The sequence below is a fragment of the Rhinichthys klamathensis genome, unplaced genomic scaffold (assembly GCF_029890125.1).
Source record: "Rhinichthys klamathensis goyatoka isolate OS25496 unplaced genomic scaffold, OSU_Roscu_1.1 h1tg000453l_1, whole genome shotgun sequence".
Lineage (NCBI taxonomy): Eukaryota > Metazoa > Chordata > Actinopteri > Cypriniformes > Leuciscidae > Rhinichthys > Rhinichthys klamathensis.
The window spans coordinates 351,345-370,372 of NW_026606945.1; the positions used below are offsets into that span (position 1 = coordinate 351,345).

General features: G+C 41.4%; 2 protein-coding genes across 2 annotated transcripts in view; both read right to left on the bottom strand.

Annotated features, from left to right (window-relative positions):
* Positions 1-19,028, bottom strand: part of LOC130071726 (uncharacterized) — a 66,292-nt gene that overhangs the window by 5,516 nt on the left and 41,748 nt on the right. The window contains exons 4-5 of the mRNA XM_056236584.1: positions 16,338-16,384; positions 3,711-3,785 (exon numbers count right to left, since the gene is read on the bottom strand). Coding sequence (XP_056092559.1) covers positions 3,711-3,785; positions 16,338-16,384 — 122 coding nt within the window. The remainder of the gene's footprint in view (positions 1-3,710; positions 3,786-16,337; positions 16,385-19,028) is intronic.
* LOC130071724 (uncharacterized) lies at positions 12,763-15,344 on the bottom strand. The gene is made up of 2 exons (XM_056236582.1): positions 14,857-15,344; positions 12,763-13,908 (listed from the first exon to the last, which is right to left on the bottom strand). Exons 1-2 carry the CDS (start codon positions 15,242-15,244, stop codon positions 12,863-12,865), a joined length of 1,434 nt encoding a protein of 477 aa, XP_056092557.1. The 5' UTR covers positions 15,245-15,344; the 3' UTR covers positions 12,763-12,862.

Consider the following 19,028-nt stretch of genomic DNA (forward strand, 5'->3'; position numbering starts at 1 on the left):
TTGGGTGTACAGTAGTACATTTGAAAGTGCTATATAAATGCCTCATTCTATTCTATTCTATTCTATATGCGTCAAAATCTTGTGTTTATTTGTGATAATCTTAGCCCTGTATTATTATTGTCCAACCTGTGTTATGAATGACATTTGACGAATTGCTTTGTTCCTTTTTTTGGATAAAAGCGTCTTCTAAATATGTAGCTACCCTAATAAATGTTATAATAATTAGCCTATTATTATTATTTGTGTACACGGACCCCAAACACACCACGTCTTCTAAGTTAGGTGACTGTAAATGCGCATTGTATTGTAAAATTTCCATTGCAGTTTTGTGAAATATTCCTTTTTATACCATGGTCTGGGTGAATACTCGATTCTGATTGGCTGCAGGGTCTCCATTAAAAAGTGATAGAGGACACCTAGTAAAGGAGTTCTGGTGAAACTGACTGTTTACCGTTCAAAATTAATAAATAAATGCGCTGCCTACAACAGCTGTGAGTAACCATAGCAACAGGCAGTCAAAGTATCCGTTTACAATTTATTGTATCAAAACAAACATCTAGTTAGCCGTAATTATGCCTACCTGTGTGTTTTAATTATAGGTTTAAAAAACCCGAAAGTGTAACACCCATGGCTAGACAAGCCTAACTTACATGAAAAAAAATACATTAACTTTCTGGCTCGTAAGTTAGCTAAACTCAAGGGTTCTACGAGCTGAGTGAAATATCTCCGGTTGCTAAATAAACCGTCAGGCGTAACCAGGGAAACCAAGTTATTGTTTGTAAAAACTGTAGATTTCGATTGTAAAACTAATTAAAATATAAACTAGTGTTTTAAAAATGTGTTATTTGGCAAGTGACCATGGTATAAGCGAGTTAATGCCCTTCGAGGTGTCCATTGTCTGGGTATTATTGGACTCCGCTGCACGTCGGCCGGTTCACGCCTCGCCGTCGTCCGTTAATACCTGACAATGGACACCGCGTTGGGCATTAACCCTTACTTCGAATTGCCTGAAAAAAACCCTCATGCGAGCGTAAAAACTTTTTTGCGATAAACGAGAGTTTTTGCGAAATTGACGTGTTTCCATTGTGCGTATTTTCAATTCGCAATTTCAATTTGCACAATTTGCAGGGTAATGGAAACGCGGACGCCTCACTCAGGGGTGTGTGACAAACTGTCCAGGAGGAGCAGCGCCAAAGTTTTGTGTGGAAGAAAAACACTACTCGCCTCGTTTGTTAGCATTGCTGGAGGACAACAGGCATCTTGCATCGCAAGAGTGCTATACAAATACGGTGCTGTACAAAAACGTAAATTATAGTTCGCCTCAAAGTTTTTTATTTGAGTATTTATTTAATTTGTATTATTTCTTCCCCAAGCTCATAAAATACATTTTGGTCGCACATAAATTGACAGGGTCGGTCGGAAACCGGAACCAAAGGGCTGTGTATAAGAATGATAGACTGACATAAACGCTTTAATCCTTGACTTGTACATATTCCTCACTCATTTTTGCTGTGATTCACATTGAACACCGCAAACAACACGTTGTTACAATACATTCAATGCAGGGAGCATCACAGACATTACACACTGCTTTAAAGGGTTAGTTCACCCAAAAATGAAAATTCTGTCAGTAATTACTCACCCTCATGTTGTTCCAACCCCGTAAGACCTTCGTTCATCTTCGGAACACGAATTAAGATATTTTTGATGAAATCTGAGAGCTGGATCACTCCTCCATACTCGTCCATAGGCTTCTTCAGGGATTGAACTTGCCGGCCTCGAAAAGTTATGAAAGACATCGTTAAAATAGTCCGAGTGACTACAGTGGCTCAATCTTAAGTTTATCAAGCGACGAGAAAACTTTTTGTGCGCTTTTTGTGCGCCTCGAGAGTCAGTTCACTAGTGTAATAGCGTAAGCTTCTGTTGTTGTACGTCACACGCATCACGCACATGACCAGCGTCGGCCAATAGTGAGCCTGCGTGTGACGTAGCTCTACGGAATCACACTACGTTAACTGACTCGTGGCCCAAAGAGAAGGAAATGAATAGTTGAAATAAAGTCGTTATTTTTGTTTGTTTTTGCACACAAAAAGTATTCTCGTCGCTTGATAAGCTTAAGATTGAGCCACTGTAGTCACTTGGACTATTTTAACGATGTCTTTAATAACTTTTCGAGGCCGGCAAGTTCAATCCCTGAAGAAGCCTATGGAGGAGTGATCCAGCTCTCAGATTTCATCAAAAATATCTTAATTCGTGTTCCGAAGATGAACGACAGTCTTACGGGGTTGAACAACATGAGGGAGAGTAATTACTGACAGAACTTTCATTTTTGGGTGAACTAACCCTTTAAACACGGTCTGTTAGCCCTTACGGAACAAAATTATATTTCTCATATATGAATGATCAATATATTAAATGTTTAAACAGTATATTTTAAAATATACATAATATATTGTGTTAATATATTACAATATATTGAATAATGCTTAAGGAATTGCCGCTTTTCATATATTGAAAAATATGTGACAATATATTCACTAATATATCATAATGTATGTAATTTTACATTCAGTGATACACTTCATTACATAAAGATGTATGTGCGATCTGATATGGCACTGCATGTGTAATATATTGCAGATACAGATATTTACCCATGCAACATAAACACACAGAGAAATATATAATGTAATATATTTCTTATATTTTTTAATTATTTACAAACATTTCATATCTTCAAGCTAGTTACCAAAAGCACAAGCACACCAGCATGTACTAAAGTATTTAGCCAAGAGACTATGCCTGTACTGCGGAGAGCACAGTTATTACTTTTAATATATAGTAATTATAGTCTTAATAACATTTGGCCAATCATCAACCGAAGCACAGGCTCGACTCTTCAGCACAAGGGTAACCCCAAAAACTTTAAAAGAAAAACTTTTACATTCCAAAATAATAGAGCGTTAAACACACCCAGATCTCCCCCTATATTAATATTGAGCAAAACACATCAAATAACACTTAATCTTAACATTTACTCTCCTTTAACAGTCAGAAGCAAAGCATGCTGGGTACTAGAAATCTGTAGTAACTCATTCCGTGAATGTGTGTGTATATATATATGTATATATATATTTGTGTGTGTGTGTGTGTGTGTGTGTGTGTGTGTGTGAACACACATTCACATTTAAATGGGAACGTGTGTGCAATATATGTACACAATAAAGGATAAAACTTTGTGAATATTACATGTAAAGCTATTTTTGTTTTCATTTATAATTATTTTATATGTATTAATATATAGCCATACATGGTCAATATTTTGCAGTATATTCCCATGTATTTTTGTTCCGTAAGGAAGGCTTGATGCAGATTAAACACGCAGTGGACGTGAGTGTGTCTCTCGAACAGACAACTTGTTTTCCATTGTGGTTCTGTTCACACAGCAGGGGTTTGCCAAAAAGGGGGTTGTCTCTTTTGTAAATAATAACCTAACTGTGTGTGAAAGTAACCATATTAAGTGACCATTATACTGTACACACTGTATGGTCTATCCCGGGCCTAGACCCTAATCATCACAGAAACCTCTCTGCATTTTTACATTACATTCTCAACTTTTTTTGTGGTCGTTTTTTCAGGACATTTGGTAGCTATAGTACAACATTGGGAATACCTTGACTACACACACACACAAACACAAATCAATTTACCTCCTCTATCTGCTCTTGCTTCTTCTGTATGGCTCTGTTTCGTGCTGCATTTCTCTTGCTGGCCTTCTGTGATGCCTGTACAGGTCACAATTAAAGCAACATTTCAATCCAAAAGCATAGATTTTAGTATTATATATGTTACAGTTTGTAGCAATGCTCACAAAATATTTTTATACCAATGCTTTTACAATTGTAATACATTGTAATGTCATATGTTTACATACTCATGACAGAAGCTATAATTCTGCACACACAGGAACAGAAAGTGATTGTATCACGAATGTTCACATGTTAATATACTCTTTCAGTGGAATGAGGGTAAACAAATTTGTCTCGCTGTCCATGATGGAGGGCTGAAGCATGAGACTCGACTCAAGCTCTAATATTGCCCTGAAAATGAAACTTTGATGTTGGCTATTGTCACAGGCTGCTGGCAGCAGAGATGATACTGGATCTTCATGCAGCAGTCTTTATTGAAAACAAAATCAAACTAACAAAAATACTAAGGCTTCTTAGAAATACCAAAAACAAGGACATCACAACCAGTAAATAGTGACTACGACAGACAACTAGACAGGACTAAACACAGGGCTTAAATACTCTGAAAAGGAAAAACGAAGAATGAAACTAGCTAGACACACCTGACTTAAGGACTCTGATCAAATCTGTAACCAAGGAGACCAACAGACGGGGCGGAGGAAGACTGAACCAATTAACAGATTAGAAGATTAACTAGGAAATGAACAGACCAGAAAAAGAGATAAAAACAAACTCTAAACATGAACAAATAAACTCAAAACGTGACAGCTATAGATAGATAGCATGCTTTAGCACATTGCTACCATGTTGCTAGTGTGTTTTAGCATGGTACTAACATTTCTTAAATTGTTAGCATGTTAATATATGTTCAACATGTTACTAACAATGCTGTTCCTGTAACTAAACATGGCTGCTATAAATTTGACCTGCCACAAGATGGTGATGTTTTCGACACTCTTAATGCTTCGAATCTTTATCCGAAACATTCAGGGGAACGCCTCAGTGCTTCTTGAGGCATCATTTGCCCATCCCTAGTTGGAGCTCCAGGAACAGCATTGGGAACCCCTGTTTAAGCATAGTGTTACCTAGTGGTGGGCAGATCGAGGCTTCGTGGAACACTGAAACAGTTGAAGCAAATGTGCCGTATTGTGTCGAGGCTTCGAAACTATCCAACACCCGTCTCCACGGTGACCGCTAGTGCTCAGAACAGTGTAAATGCAACAAAAACACCTTTTACAAATATATTGCAAATTTTTTACTGAAAGTAAAATCTTTAAAACGCAATCATCTAATGTTTGTAGAAAGAAATGATATCTGCGAGGATTTCCAGTCCGGATCATAGCACTGAGACCGCTCTCATCAGAGTCACACATGATCTGCTCTTATCATCCGATCGCGGTTGTATCTCTCTATTAGTGTTACTTGATCTTAGTGCTGCATTTGATACTATTGATCACAACATTCTTTTAAATAGACTCAATATTATGTTGGCATTAGTGGAATTGCATTAGCATGGTTTAAATCACACTTATCTGACCGTTATCAGTTTGTAGCAGTAAATTAAGAGATGTCTTATCGATCACAAGTTCAGTATGGCGTACCACAAGGCTCAGTACTAGGACCACTGCTGTTCACTCTGTACTTGCTACACACACACACACACACACACACACTCACACTCACACACACACACTCTGTACATGCTACCCTCACACACACACACACACACACTCTGTACATGCTACACACACACACACACATTCCAAAATTAATGGAATGCATAGCTGATATAAAAAACTGGATGACTAGTAATTTCCTACGACTTAATTCTGAAAAAACAGAGATTCTAATTATTGGACAAAAAACGTCCTCACATAATAACCTAGAATACTGTCTAACACTTGATGGCTGCTCTGTCAAGTTTTCGTCGTCGGTTAGGAACCTGTGTGTGTGTGTGTGTGCTCTTTGATACCAATCTTTCATTTGAAAGTCACGTGTCTAGTATCTGTAAAACCGCATTTTTCCATCTTAAAAATATATCTAAATTACGCCATATGCTCTCATTGACGAATGCGAAACAGTTAGTTCATGCGTTCATGACATCAAGGCTAGATTATTGTAATGCTCTACTGCAGGGATAGGCAATGTCGATCCTGGAGTGCCGCTGTCCTGCTGAGTTTAGCTCCAACCCTGATATAAACTTGCCTGCCTTTAGCATTAGTAATCTTGAAGACATTGATTAGCTTGCTCAGTGTGTTTGATTAGGGTTGGAGCTAAACTCTGCAGGACAGCGGCACTCCAGGATCGACGTTGCCTATCCCTGCTCTACTGGGTGGTTGCCCTGCACGCTTAATAAACAAACTACAGCTGGTCCAAAACGCAGCCGCTCGAGTTCTTACCAGAACCAGGAAGTATGACCATATTAGCCCGGTTCTGTCAACACTGCATTGGCTCCCTATTAAACATCCTATACATTTTTTTTATATTGCTAATTACTTACAAAGCACTAAATGGTTTAGCTCCCAGTACTTGAGTGAGCTCTTAACGCATTATAGTCCTTCACGTCTATTGCGATCTCAAAACTCCGGCCAGTTGATAATACCTAGAATATCTAAATCGACTGCTGGCGGGAGATCCTTTTCCTATTTAGCACCTGAACTTTGGAACAATCTTCCTAACATTGTCCGGGAAGCAGACACACTCTGTCAGTTCAAAGCTAGACTAAAAACTAGACTAACCCTAACCCTAACTGCACTTTGACCTAGCATACACATAATACATTATAGACTTCTATAATTCAATGTTAGGCTGCATAGTTTAGATCAGCCGGAACCGGGAACACTTCCCATAAATCCTGATGTACTTGTTACATCATAAGGAGAATGGCATCTACGCTAATATTAATCTCTCTGTTTATCTCGAGGTTTACCGCAGTCCGCCGGATCCAGGCCGTATCCAGATCTGACGAAGGACCAGCGCCTAGACACGACGACAACGCAGTCCTGAAGTGTCAACTAGTCTCTCCCCTGTGAAGGCCTCCCTCCCTTCCATTTACCTCTTTACCAGTGGGGATTTCTTTAAGACTGCAAGGGAAGCTCGGCTTCCCCTACAATATCAAAAAAATTATGGTCAAATATGTACTATTGTGTTAACATTTTATTGACTAAAAATGCGTTAGAACACGTTCATCTCGAAGACGAGTTCGTTCAGAATCAGCTCCATATAGCAGGTCGGCTGACTCGATTTCCTTCTCATACATTCCCGTAGCGTCACAGTGCATTTTCCTGTTAAAGCCGAGCGTCCACTGACTTCAATTGGGCTGCTTTGAACAGTTTTTTTCAGTGCTTCGAAACTAGACGGTCATTGGATAAATGCTGCGATTATGTCCCGCCCACGGACGCTCAGCGTCTCTGGGGTGAATGGAGGAGTGGGCTGGCCTGGACTCCGGCTTCTGCGTGATGATTGGAGGGTCTGTCGAAAGGCTGCATCTCCTTTTGATTGACAGCGATTTTGTACAATAAAAAGTCGCTGACTCTGAAGCTATTCGAGCTCAGTCCCATCGCGGATTTTGCTAGTGTAGTCGAAAGACAAACTGCTGCAACTTATTTCTTGGTATTTGTATAAATAAATGGACAATTTTTATGATGTAGGACGAAAATGAGCTTCCCCTCTTTGAAAGACCAGGAGCCGCCACTGCTCTGTACAGAAAAAACGTTGTCGGGTAATTCTGGTTCACGTGGCTAGGCGGAAGTGATAAATTAATTCTTTATTATAAATTTTTAAGGCCAGACAAGTAGTTTGTTGAGGGTTGGTTTGTAAAGAAGGACTACACAAACGTGCATCCCTATAGACTAAACACGTGATGCGGCTGTGCACGCTGTTGGCGTTTTCACGGGTTTGTGTTTTTGAGGTTTGCACAGAGATAACATTTTTTTTTAAAAATTTCAAGGCTTGCACCTTGGAATCTATTTCAGGGTTTGCGTTCTCGAGACACCAGGCACTGTTTTGTGCGGATGAGCGGGCCGGAGCGCACTGAGCATTTTCTGTTAGAACGGTGTCGTGCAATGGAAGTGAATCAATCAAAACTAACTTTAGCTGGACAATAACTTTATTCTAGAGCTGCTGTAAAGCCAAAATAATCTCTGTTACTGTAATTGTCTATTATCACTGTAAAGCTGCTTTGAAACAATCTATATTGTTAAAAGCGCTATATAAATGAATGTGACTTGACTTGACTGACTTAATAATATTATCAAGTGTCTATATGTTCTTTTATCAATTGTCAGGGTTTGTTTTGTTTGTTCTATGAATGGCTCAGCTAAAAAGGCTGAGACAATTAACTACCATTATTCATTTTAATTATATTAATGTCTAATTAAAACGTCTTCAAATGTATAAAATTGATCAGATATCAGGTAAAACCCACAGACACTTGTTCATTGGTTCTCAGTGACTCGTCATGATTCATGGGTTGACAGAGATCAAGTGTTTCGAAACAGTTATGATGTGGGATGGGAGTAAGTTAGGCGTGATCTGCTGTGACATCACAATTGTGTTGCATTGTGGTATATGGAGCAGCTTGAAGTGTACATATCAGTCAACTTGCTCTCTCTGTCAAAATTGAGGGGTGGAGGGTATGTCCATATGAACTCGGGATACTCCATATCCCGAGTTCATGCTCGTCCGTGCGTGTGCACCAGATTTTCAGTGAACGCGCCCGTCTCATCAGCATCCATCAACACCATGGAGTATTTGGAGGTATGCTGCCCTGGCTAACCCAGGTAGAAGGTGACGTTCCCGCGACCATTGGTAACGTTTCGTAAAAGTTATCTAAAGGTGACGAACATTCCGAACTTTTACAGAACATTAGGGACGTTCCTGAAACATCCTCTTTTGGTAATGAAAGTGCTGCAGTTCAACGTTCCTTAAATGACTTTAGGGGGACGTTCCATAATGGTAATCTTATGGTCACATATCAACGTTACAAAGAGGACGTAATCAAAACGTTCTCATATGGGTCTAAGTTGGTCATACAATGACGTTCTTTATGTGACTTTAGGGGAACATTCCATATTGGTTATTTTATGGTAACATATGGTTACAAAGGGGACATAATAAGGACGTTCCCATATGGTTCTCTGTTGACCATATGAGAACGTTTTGTGACTAACTTAATGAGAACATTCTAATATGGGTCTAAGTTGGTCATAAAAATAACCTCCCTTATAGGACTTTAGGGCGACATCCCATATTGGTTATTTTATGGTCACACAACAACGTTACAAAGAGGACATAATCAGAGCGTTCGCATATGGTTCTAAGTTGGTCATATTATAACGTTCCTTATATGACTTTAGGGGGACATTTCGTAAGGATAATCTTATGGTCACACAACAACGTTACAAAGAGGATGTAATCAAAACGTTCTCATATGGGTCTAAGTTTGTCATACAATGACGTTCTTTATGTGACTTTAGGGGAATGTTCCATATTGGTTATTTTATGGTCACATAGCAACATTACAAAGAGGACATAATAAGGACGTTCCCATATGGTTCTCTGTTGACCATATGAGAACCTTTTGTGACTAACTTAATGAGAACATTCTCATATACATCACGTTTTGTGCGCGGTGATGTGGGACGAACCGAGGTTCAACTTCCGTCAACTTCTGTCATGTTTATCTGGTTTGTCTGCGGGCTGGACCCTTCTCGGACGGACACCTGACGGCGGTCTTTTTCTTGTTTTCTTCACCGACAGCGAGCCAGAAAAAGCCAATGTGATTATCATGTAAAGTTATTTTAATGAACCATTCTCCCGTAGATGGTCAGGCTATATTGGCTTTTTTCTTTAGATAAACAAGCTAACGTAAGCGCTAGGCCTATTCCAATTTGCTTATTTTAACTCTTGTTTACATAGCCTGCAGGGTCTCCTCACGAAATCTAAGCGGCATAAAGTTCAAAGCGAGGGTCTTTAGAACATGTTTGTATTATTTTTGTCTCTTTTCTTTTATTGTCATTTTTTCCTATTATTTGGTAAAGGCTACACCACTTTTCCATGGGAAAAAAGTTGTGGTGATCCTGCTATTTGGCTCGTTGATGTAAAACAGTTTTTTACAATTGTTATTATAAAATCAAGAATGCAGACGTTTTAAGCTCAGCAACAATGGCAGCAAAATGTACACAGTCTATTAAAAAAAAACTCCTGTCACACACACAGAGCCTGCAGATCAGGTTGAAGCGGAGAAGCATCAGCTTCTTATTCTTGAAATATAACAGAAGACCTTAATACACAAGTTTACGCGGCAAATCGTGGGCGGCGCCATAACTCTACACATATGCACTTAATTTCCGCCGGAAGTGGTTTGCACAGCGTCTGCCGGTGTAAACACAGCTATTAAGATGCTAGCTTGGGAACACGGTTCCACTACTTTAACTGGAGATGGCGTTACTATCCCCCACCCGAATTCAGTACAGAACTGGGAGGATAACATGATGACGTGGCCCAGGATAACGTACAGTAATATTTGCTCCTACTTTGCACAATCCATGGCAATAGACGGAAAAGCCATGGACAATCTGAAAGCCTCCGAGGCGTACCAATATCTGCACAGCAACAAAGTCGGTTGTGTTATGTCATACAAACATGATCACTTTATTTATCTTAAAGCAAATGTAGAGCCTAGCCAGTGTTTGAACAATGCGTGGCATAATGCTTGGGTGCTGGTAACTGAAGCTGGAGAAGTTAAAACTACGGGATGTACGTGTGTTGCTGGACCAGGTAGATCTTGTTCCCACTCAGCTGCGATTCTGTGGAAGGTAACTAGATTATTTGACCATTGTAGCCTAGGCCTTTTTTATTGTTGGTATCCGAACTACATCATAGGCGACTTGGCTAGAGTGCAAAGTGTGTGTGCCATGATGATAATAATTAGGCGCGTGAGATGTGCGGGCGCGAACGTAACTGTGTGTGTGTGTGTGTGTGTGTGTGTGAGAGAGAGAGAGAGAGAGAGAGAGAGAGAGAGAGAGAGAGAGAGAGAGAGAGAGAAAGAGAGAAAAAAAGAGAGAGAGAAAAAGAGAGAGAGAGAGAGAAAGAGAGAGAGAGAAAACTTTACAGGCATGTTATTTTTTATTGTAACAAATACTTTTTATTAATGTGAATACATTTTTATTCATGTGATGCAATAAATGTGTTTTTAATTGATTTTAATTGTATGTATTTTCATTGTAAATGTATTTTAATTAATTGTGTATAGTGTTTAGTGTATATCTGAAGTTAATTCAATAAATACGTGTTTCATACACCTCAATGTAGTCCATTGTTGATTATTATGATTATTATCCTATGCCCCGATTCTGTAAACCCTACAATATAGGCCTGTCTTTTTAGCGCAGGGGATTAGCTACTGTGAATGCGCAGCTAAAATAACAGGAAAAAAATTGTGATAGAGGTTCCTTTGAGATAATTGGCCCCGGGGCCTTGCAAGTCAAAATCCGTCCCTGACTATATCTCTCTAGGTGGAAAATGCTGTGAGACAGGGGAAAACCGGGAGTGCCTGTACAGACGGACAGAACCAGTGGAATGCTGGGTCTAAAAGGAATGCTGGTCAGAGGAAGATGAAGTATGTGCACTTCAAACGGCACAACAGGAAGGATCTCTATCAACCGCCGCCAACTTCACAGCCATCCTCTACCACTCCAGAACCGGCACAGGAGGTGACACGCTTTAGGACTCATGAAGAGTGGAGGAGGAACGCACTTGCATCACCAATGGCAGAACTTTTCAAATGCCCTGGGAATAGCCTTCTGCAGCTCTGCTTTAATGCAAATACCTCCTCCATCATCGAGCCATCACCATGTCCAGGCCTCCATCTCCTAACCCATGATGAGCACCACACACCACTGGCTTGTGTAAAATGCAGAACCTTCTACGATAAATACATTAACATGTCCACAGCCCAGCTTGAGGAAATTGAGAAGGTTACAAAATCACAGAGCAAAGAACAGGTCTGGCATGATGCACGGAGAGTGCGCGTCACAGCAAGCACGGCTAAAAAGGTGCCCGCTCGCTCAACCACGGCGCCTGACAAGTTTTTGTCAGATCACTTACACCCATCCTTCCGTGGTAATGCCGCAACCCGTCAAGGAGCGGAGGGGGAGGAACTTGCGAGGGACTATTTGGAAACTCTGGGCAACAGCATTGAAACCAAAGGCTTAGTGGTGTGCGAAAAGGAACCGTGGCTTGCAGCATCTCCCGATGGAGTGATAAACAAAGACATTCTGTTGGAGATCAAATCACCTGTGATTGGAAACAAGTCACTTGCAGAATTTTTGGCAACAAAGAACTGTGAAATCACAACTGTGGCAAACATAGATAGAGTAGATTACCATATTGCCTGCAATGGTCCAAAAGGCTACTACATGCAGGTACAAATTGGGATGCACTGCACAGGGCTTCAGCACTCCAAGTTGGTGATCTGGAACAAAACTGAGCACCTAGAAATTGAAGTACCCTACGACCAAGGCTTTGTCCAGGGGCATATCAAAAGGCTGCGCACATTCTACTTTGCCCACATGCTCCCGAAAATTGTTGATGATTTTGTTGAGGGAAGGTTACAGTTCTGCAGTAAATATCTCAGCATTTTAAAACCAAAATAAACTGCCTTATTTAGGTCATGCCCACAGGAGCAAACAGATGTTTGCCACTACTGTTTGAGTTAAAATAAAGTTTTATTTCATTTCATATATGAAATTTCATTTCATTTAATTATTGCACTGAACTACGATCATTAATTATAGGCTTTATGTTCCTTAGAGTGCTACAATTTATTTTAACACAGTTCATCATTCATAGTACGCTCATACTGTACATAAATGACACTGGATGAATTAATTGTTTTGAGTAAACTAAACAAATGGCTTCAACAAGAAAGATTGTGTGATTAATCCTAACAGGTATTAAAAAGTAAAATACAAAAGCAGCCCACACAATTACATCACCTTAAAAATATTCATATATAATAAAAAAATACAATGCATGAAGTATTTGTTGTATTTATCTGTATTTAATGAGCAACATGGCTGGGTGTTGGTAGACAAGGACACAAGGCAAAATTAAATCTCAGAAGGCACTCTGATCAGTGGACTCTTCAGGTTAACTAGGCCAGCACAGATGGTTAAGATGTTGTCCAGTTTCGGTGCCATGCTGATGGGGACGGTCTGGGATAAAATCTTAAAGACCTTCAGTCTCTGTATTGCTCTTTCCACGTGTATGCGGACATTGGCTACTCGCCTGGTGCGTGTGGTCTCCTCATTGGTCAACTGATTGCGTCTGTAGGTGAATGCAGGGATGTTCAAACGGACCTTTCTCTCATCAAGCAAGTCTCGAATGGTGAACCCACGGTCCGCCATGACCTCATCACCAGCCCTCAGATAGTCTAGGAACCCACTGTCCATGGTGATAAACTTATCGCTGCTTCTGCCAGCATAGGCATCAGATATAAACATGATTAGCCCATTAGGGGCCACAGCGACGAGATATTTCACAGTGTTGCGTGATTTGTACTGGCTGAAAGTGTCACTCCTTGAGTCGTAGTTTGTGGCTCTCTGCATGGCACTTTCGGCACAGTCAATGATGCAGGTGGTTCGAGGGTAGTTCCTCTGAAACGACAAGGGCATGGTGGCACGAATGGTCTCTCTTGGAAGCCAGGGGATCAGGACTTTGAACTGTTCACCCATCACGTCAATCCAGTGACTAATCACAATGCTTGCCATGGATGTAGACACATTGAAGCGATGAGCAATATCTCCTAATATTAGGTTTAGTTTTAGCTTCATCAAGGTCATCAGGATTTGGTCAACAACAGGAAGGGTAATTGATAGCTTACTGAAAGGCAACAACACTGTCACCAGGGTGAAAAATTGAACCATACGCACTCCTGTATACAGCCGGGAACTAGCATCATCAATGACCGTGGTGCTAGTCACAGTAGGACCCATTTCTGCCTCGCACTGTGTGGCCTTGTCTACTTTAACAGACTGTGTTGTTGAACAGTACATGTGGTCAATATGTGACGGATCCTCCCATTGGGTCTGGGCATCTCGAAATTTTGGTGTAGCAGGCTCGGCCTCACAGGCAGGCTGACAGGTTTCAGGAGCATCTAAAAAGGGGAAGAGAAAACATGGATGGAGCAAAATTAATTAAGGCATAGACCATTTCTTTTACTGTGCGTCTTTGTTCCTGCCAGGTAAAAAATACATTCCAGGAGAGAAACACATGATTGAATTGAAAGAAAAAGCACAATGTCTAAGAAAGTAAATAATAAGAAAAGTAAAATATAAATTTTTCCACAACACTACAAACATCACAATGGCAAAATTTGTATTACAACATTGCACTCACACTCACACACACACACACACACAAACACACTATCACAACAGCCTGCCACCTTGCATTGCATTTATGATGTAGACTGCGTTCACATGCTATGGGAAATATGATATTTCCCACTTGTGAACTGGTATTTACCAGTGTGTTGCGTTCAAGTGCTTTTGTTGTTGTAATGTGGTAAAAAGATGGCGATCCAGACCTGTTATTTAGCTAAAACTATTTTAGATTGCTTAAGTCATCTGCAACAGCAAGAAAATGATGCATCAAAACTCAAAAGGTAATAATAATAAAATAATATGCTATATATTTTTTAGATCATGAATAGTATATATTTTTACCATTCACGACTCTTGGGGTGCTCTCAGCCTTTTTGAAAAGTTCAAAGGTTATTTCATCTCGGCAACTCGTCCATCAAAATATTCTATGAGTTGCCCAGTGGAAAATACCACATGAGGGGTGTTCATGTGCATTTTCCACGTCGGCTTTTGGTATTTACCATAATTACCATCGCACATGAACGCAGCATAAGGCACACGCAGGCATGCACACACACACACACACACAAAATTAATGATGTAGCTATCGTGGGCATTGTTTGTCCCATATCCAAAACAATCAACTGCCTCAGCAAAATACCGGTAGCAATGTTAGTGTATGACAACTTGTTCATAATTAACAGTATTGTCAAATTCATAGCTAAATTTGCTTTACTTACCCTCAGATGCAAGTCTGCGTTTCTTTCTCTGGGTGGAGACAGTGGTCCGCTGGGTGAGTTGACGCCTCTTTGGCTGGGGAGGGCGATTGTATCCCAACCACAACTCTGGGAAAGGATTATCCTTGGTTGGTTTTTGGTCAACAAAGTGATAGGAACAAACAAAAACGATGCGGGGTGGTTTCTTTAGATTCAATGCCTTCAGCCAGGTCCTTGATTCCGAGTCGGTATCAGGCTTGCGAAAAAATGTAAACAATGGAGCGCATGGACATTGCCTCTTCGTAGCTGGTTTGTGGTCGTAACACTCTCTATCTAACCACTCGTTCAGGTGCTTTCGCGAGTTTTTGCACCCAACTACCGCACACGTCGTTCCCGAACCACTTTTATTCATGTTGTAAGTTAATTGTTATCCTCTTTGTCACTGCGATATCAGTGCTTTGTCGGCACAACGGAGCTAGGTAGCATTACCAGCCCGCCAGAACGGAAGTGGATTGCATAAACGGGAGGAGTTTAGGATGTAGAGCGGAAACGGCTCAAAAACTTGTGTATAGGACAAAAATAATATTCTAAGTTGGTCCCTAAAAGTTCTGCAGGAGGTTCTCAGAATGTTTTGGAAACATTGGATTTCTGAATTAAATATGGTCTTCTAAACGTTCCCAGAACGTCCTGAATGTTCCCTGAAGGTCCTCCAAATAACGTCCCCAAACCCTTTAAAGAACTCCACATCGAGTCTGTCTGGGAACGTTGTGGGAACGTTACCAGGCGACGTCCTTGACACCAGCGGGGACGTTCTCAGAACGTTCTGGGAACGTAAAATTTCTAGCTGGGAATCTACCGATAGATTGCAATTGCTAACGTCCTTTATACTCTAAATGAGCTTACTTGATTTTCCGCCATCACTCTTCGTTACTGCGCAAACTTCCGCAAACTTCAGGCGTGTGCATGTGATTGTAACGTGTGCGAGGGGTGGCGTGTGCCCGATCTGTGATTGACAGTCAGATCTCACACCCCCCTGCGCTGATTGGACATGATGATCCGGGAGCTGTGGATTTTTGCCAAACAAATAACACGCTCCAGTTAGAAGCTCGGTTTTTTTTCTAAAACCACTTTATTTATGTTGTTCTGTCGGATTATAGTGTCGATTTCACTGAATATGATAAAAAAAATTGCAGACGGCAGCTTTAAGTTATTGCATGAATTTGACTTCCTCTTATAGACCTCTGCCTGTATTACGATGCTGTTTTTTCTTTTGCCCAATAAACTCAGCACTGCAAATGAGTTGTCAGCCTCTTCCATGTTACAGTGTGGGGCGTGCAAAGTACATAGACATAAGCATAGTGATGTCAATCTCAGTCAATCAGATTCAACATACATGTACAGTAAATCACATAATTTTTTGATAGAGTTTAAGTTGTATTGAACAAGAAAACATTTCTTTAAGTGTGATCATAATGAAATAATGCAAGGAGTTTCTGGTCTCTTACTGTGAATGGCAGTGATGGTCTGTCTCCAGAGGATGGCCAGGGAATGTCTATAAAAAGGGAAGGGGGGGAAAAAGAGGAAAAAGTTAGAAAAAAAGAGAGTGGCTTCTTTAGGAAAATCTGTGTGGTGTTATTTAGAAAAATATGCCTCATAGCATTTGGGCTTTTGTGTTATTTAATGGTGTGTACCTGGACGCTTAACTGCATATAAACATGTTCAACCACTCTTACTCTCTATCTCTACTCTCACATACACACAAGAACACCTTCAGCTCTACGTCACTCACACACACACACACACACGCACACACACACACACACACACACACACACACACACACACGCACATTCTCTCTCATTATATCTCACTTTCAAGCAACACATACACACAAAAGCAGTGAGTCATCAGGCACATAACTGTGTGAGATGGAGGGGGAGGAAAATCTTCTCAACATGCCACATCTGATTTTTAGCCAACTCAAAAACAGACATGCACGTCTGCATGCACAAAAATTTTACACACACCCACACAAATGTACATGCCAGAGTTGTGCATTATTAAGAATCCATGAATTTTAATTGAGCTAGGTGATAAAAAAGATTCAGTATTGTAATTTCAATGTTACTTTGAGGCAGCAGAATAAAAGTGAAAGACATTACATTTTTAAAAATATATTTAATTAATCAGTACGAAGTACCCAAAGGGGGAAATGGACACCCCACCGCCAAGAGGGACTGTGCTAGTGTTGTCAAATGTTGAGCGCGTGGCCAATCAGAGGTTTTTAAGAATCCATACAAACTCTGGAATAGTCTTCCTAGCATCGCTTGGAAAGCAGACACACTGTCAGTTTAAATCTAGACTAAAATCACATCTGTTTAACATGGCATACACATCCAAGATACAAGATATATTTATTATCATATACACATTAAAGCACCACGGTTTTGACCAGACAATGAAATTCTTATTTCACTTGTCTTATTTCACCCATTTGTGTCTCCCTTACACAAAAACATACAATATAAATACAAACAGTGAAAAATGTGCATGACACATTATCACATTATTCTTTTTCAATTTTATTAAATGATTGCTACGCTGCATAAATTATGTCAGCTGGAGTCGGGAACACTTACTATAACACCTAGTGTACTCGTTACATCATAAGAAGAATGGCATCTACCCTAATACTAGTCTGTCTGTCTGATTCTTATCCCGAGGTTACCGTAGTCAGCCGGATCCGGGCCGTATCCAGATCAGATGGTGGACCTGCGTCTAGACACGACCACAACTAATGATGTAGTCAGCCGGATCCAGCCCGTATCCAGATCAGATGGAGGACCTGCGCCTAGACACGACCACAACTAATGATGTAGTCAGCCGGATCTGGACCGTATCCAGATCAGATGGTGGACCTGCGTCTAGACACGACCACAACTAATGATGTAGTCAGCCGGATCCGGCCCGTATCCAGATCAGATGGAGGACCTGCGCCTAGACACGACCACAACACATGATGTAGTCAGCCGGATCTGGACCGTATCCAGATCAGATGGAGGACCTGCACCTAGACACGACCACAACACATGATGTAGTCAGCCGGATCTGGACCGTATCCAGATCAGATGGAGGACCTGCGCCTAGACACGACCACAACTAATGATGTAGTCAGCCGGATCTGGACCGTATCCAGATCAGATGGTGGACCTGCGTCTAGACACGACCACAACTAATGATGTAGTCAGCCGGATCCGGCCCGTATCCAGATCACATGGAGGACCTGCGCCTAGACACGACCACAGCACATGATGTAGTCAGCCGGATCTGGACCGTATCCAGATCAGATGGAGGACCTGCGTCTAGACACGACCACAACTAATGATGTAGTCAGCCGGATCCGGGCCGTATCCAGATCAGATGGAGGACCTGCACCTAGACACGACCACAACACATGATGTAGTCAGCCGGATCTGGACCGTATCCAGATCAGATGGAGGACCTGCGCCTAGACACGACCACAACTCATGATGTAGTCAGCCGGATCCGGCCCGTATCCAGATCAGATGGAGGACCTGCGCCTAGACACGACCACAATGCATGATGTAGTCAGCCGGATCCGGCCCGTATCCAGATCAGATGGAGGACCTGCGCCTAGACACGACCACAACGCATGATGTAGTCAGCCAGATCCGGGCCCTATCCAGATCAGATGGAGGACCTGCGTCTAGACACGACCACCACTAATGATGTAGTCAGCCGGATCTGGACCGTATCCAGATCAGATGGTGGACCTGCGTCTAGACACAACCACCACTAATGATGTAGTCAGCCGGATCTGGACCGTATCCAGATCAGATGGTGGACCTGCGTCTAGACACAACCACAACTAATGATGTAGTCAGCCGGATCCGGCCCGTATCCAGATCAGATGGAGGACCTGCGCCTAGACACGACCACAACACATGATGTAGTCAGCCGGATCTGGACCGTATCCAGATCAGATGGTGGACCTGCGTCTAGACACGACCACAACTAATGATGTAGTCAGCCGGATCCGGGCCGTATCCAGATCAGATGGAGGACCTGCGCCTAGACACGACCACAACACATGATGTAGTCAGCCGGATCTGGACCGTATCCAGATCAGATGGAGGACCTGCGCCTAGACACGACCACAACTCATGATGTAGTCA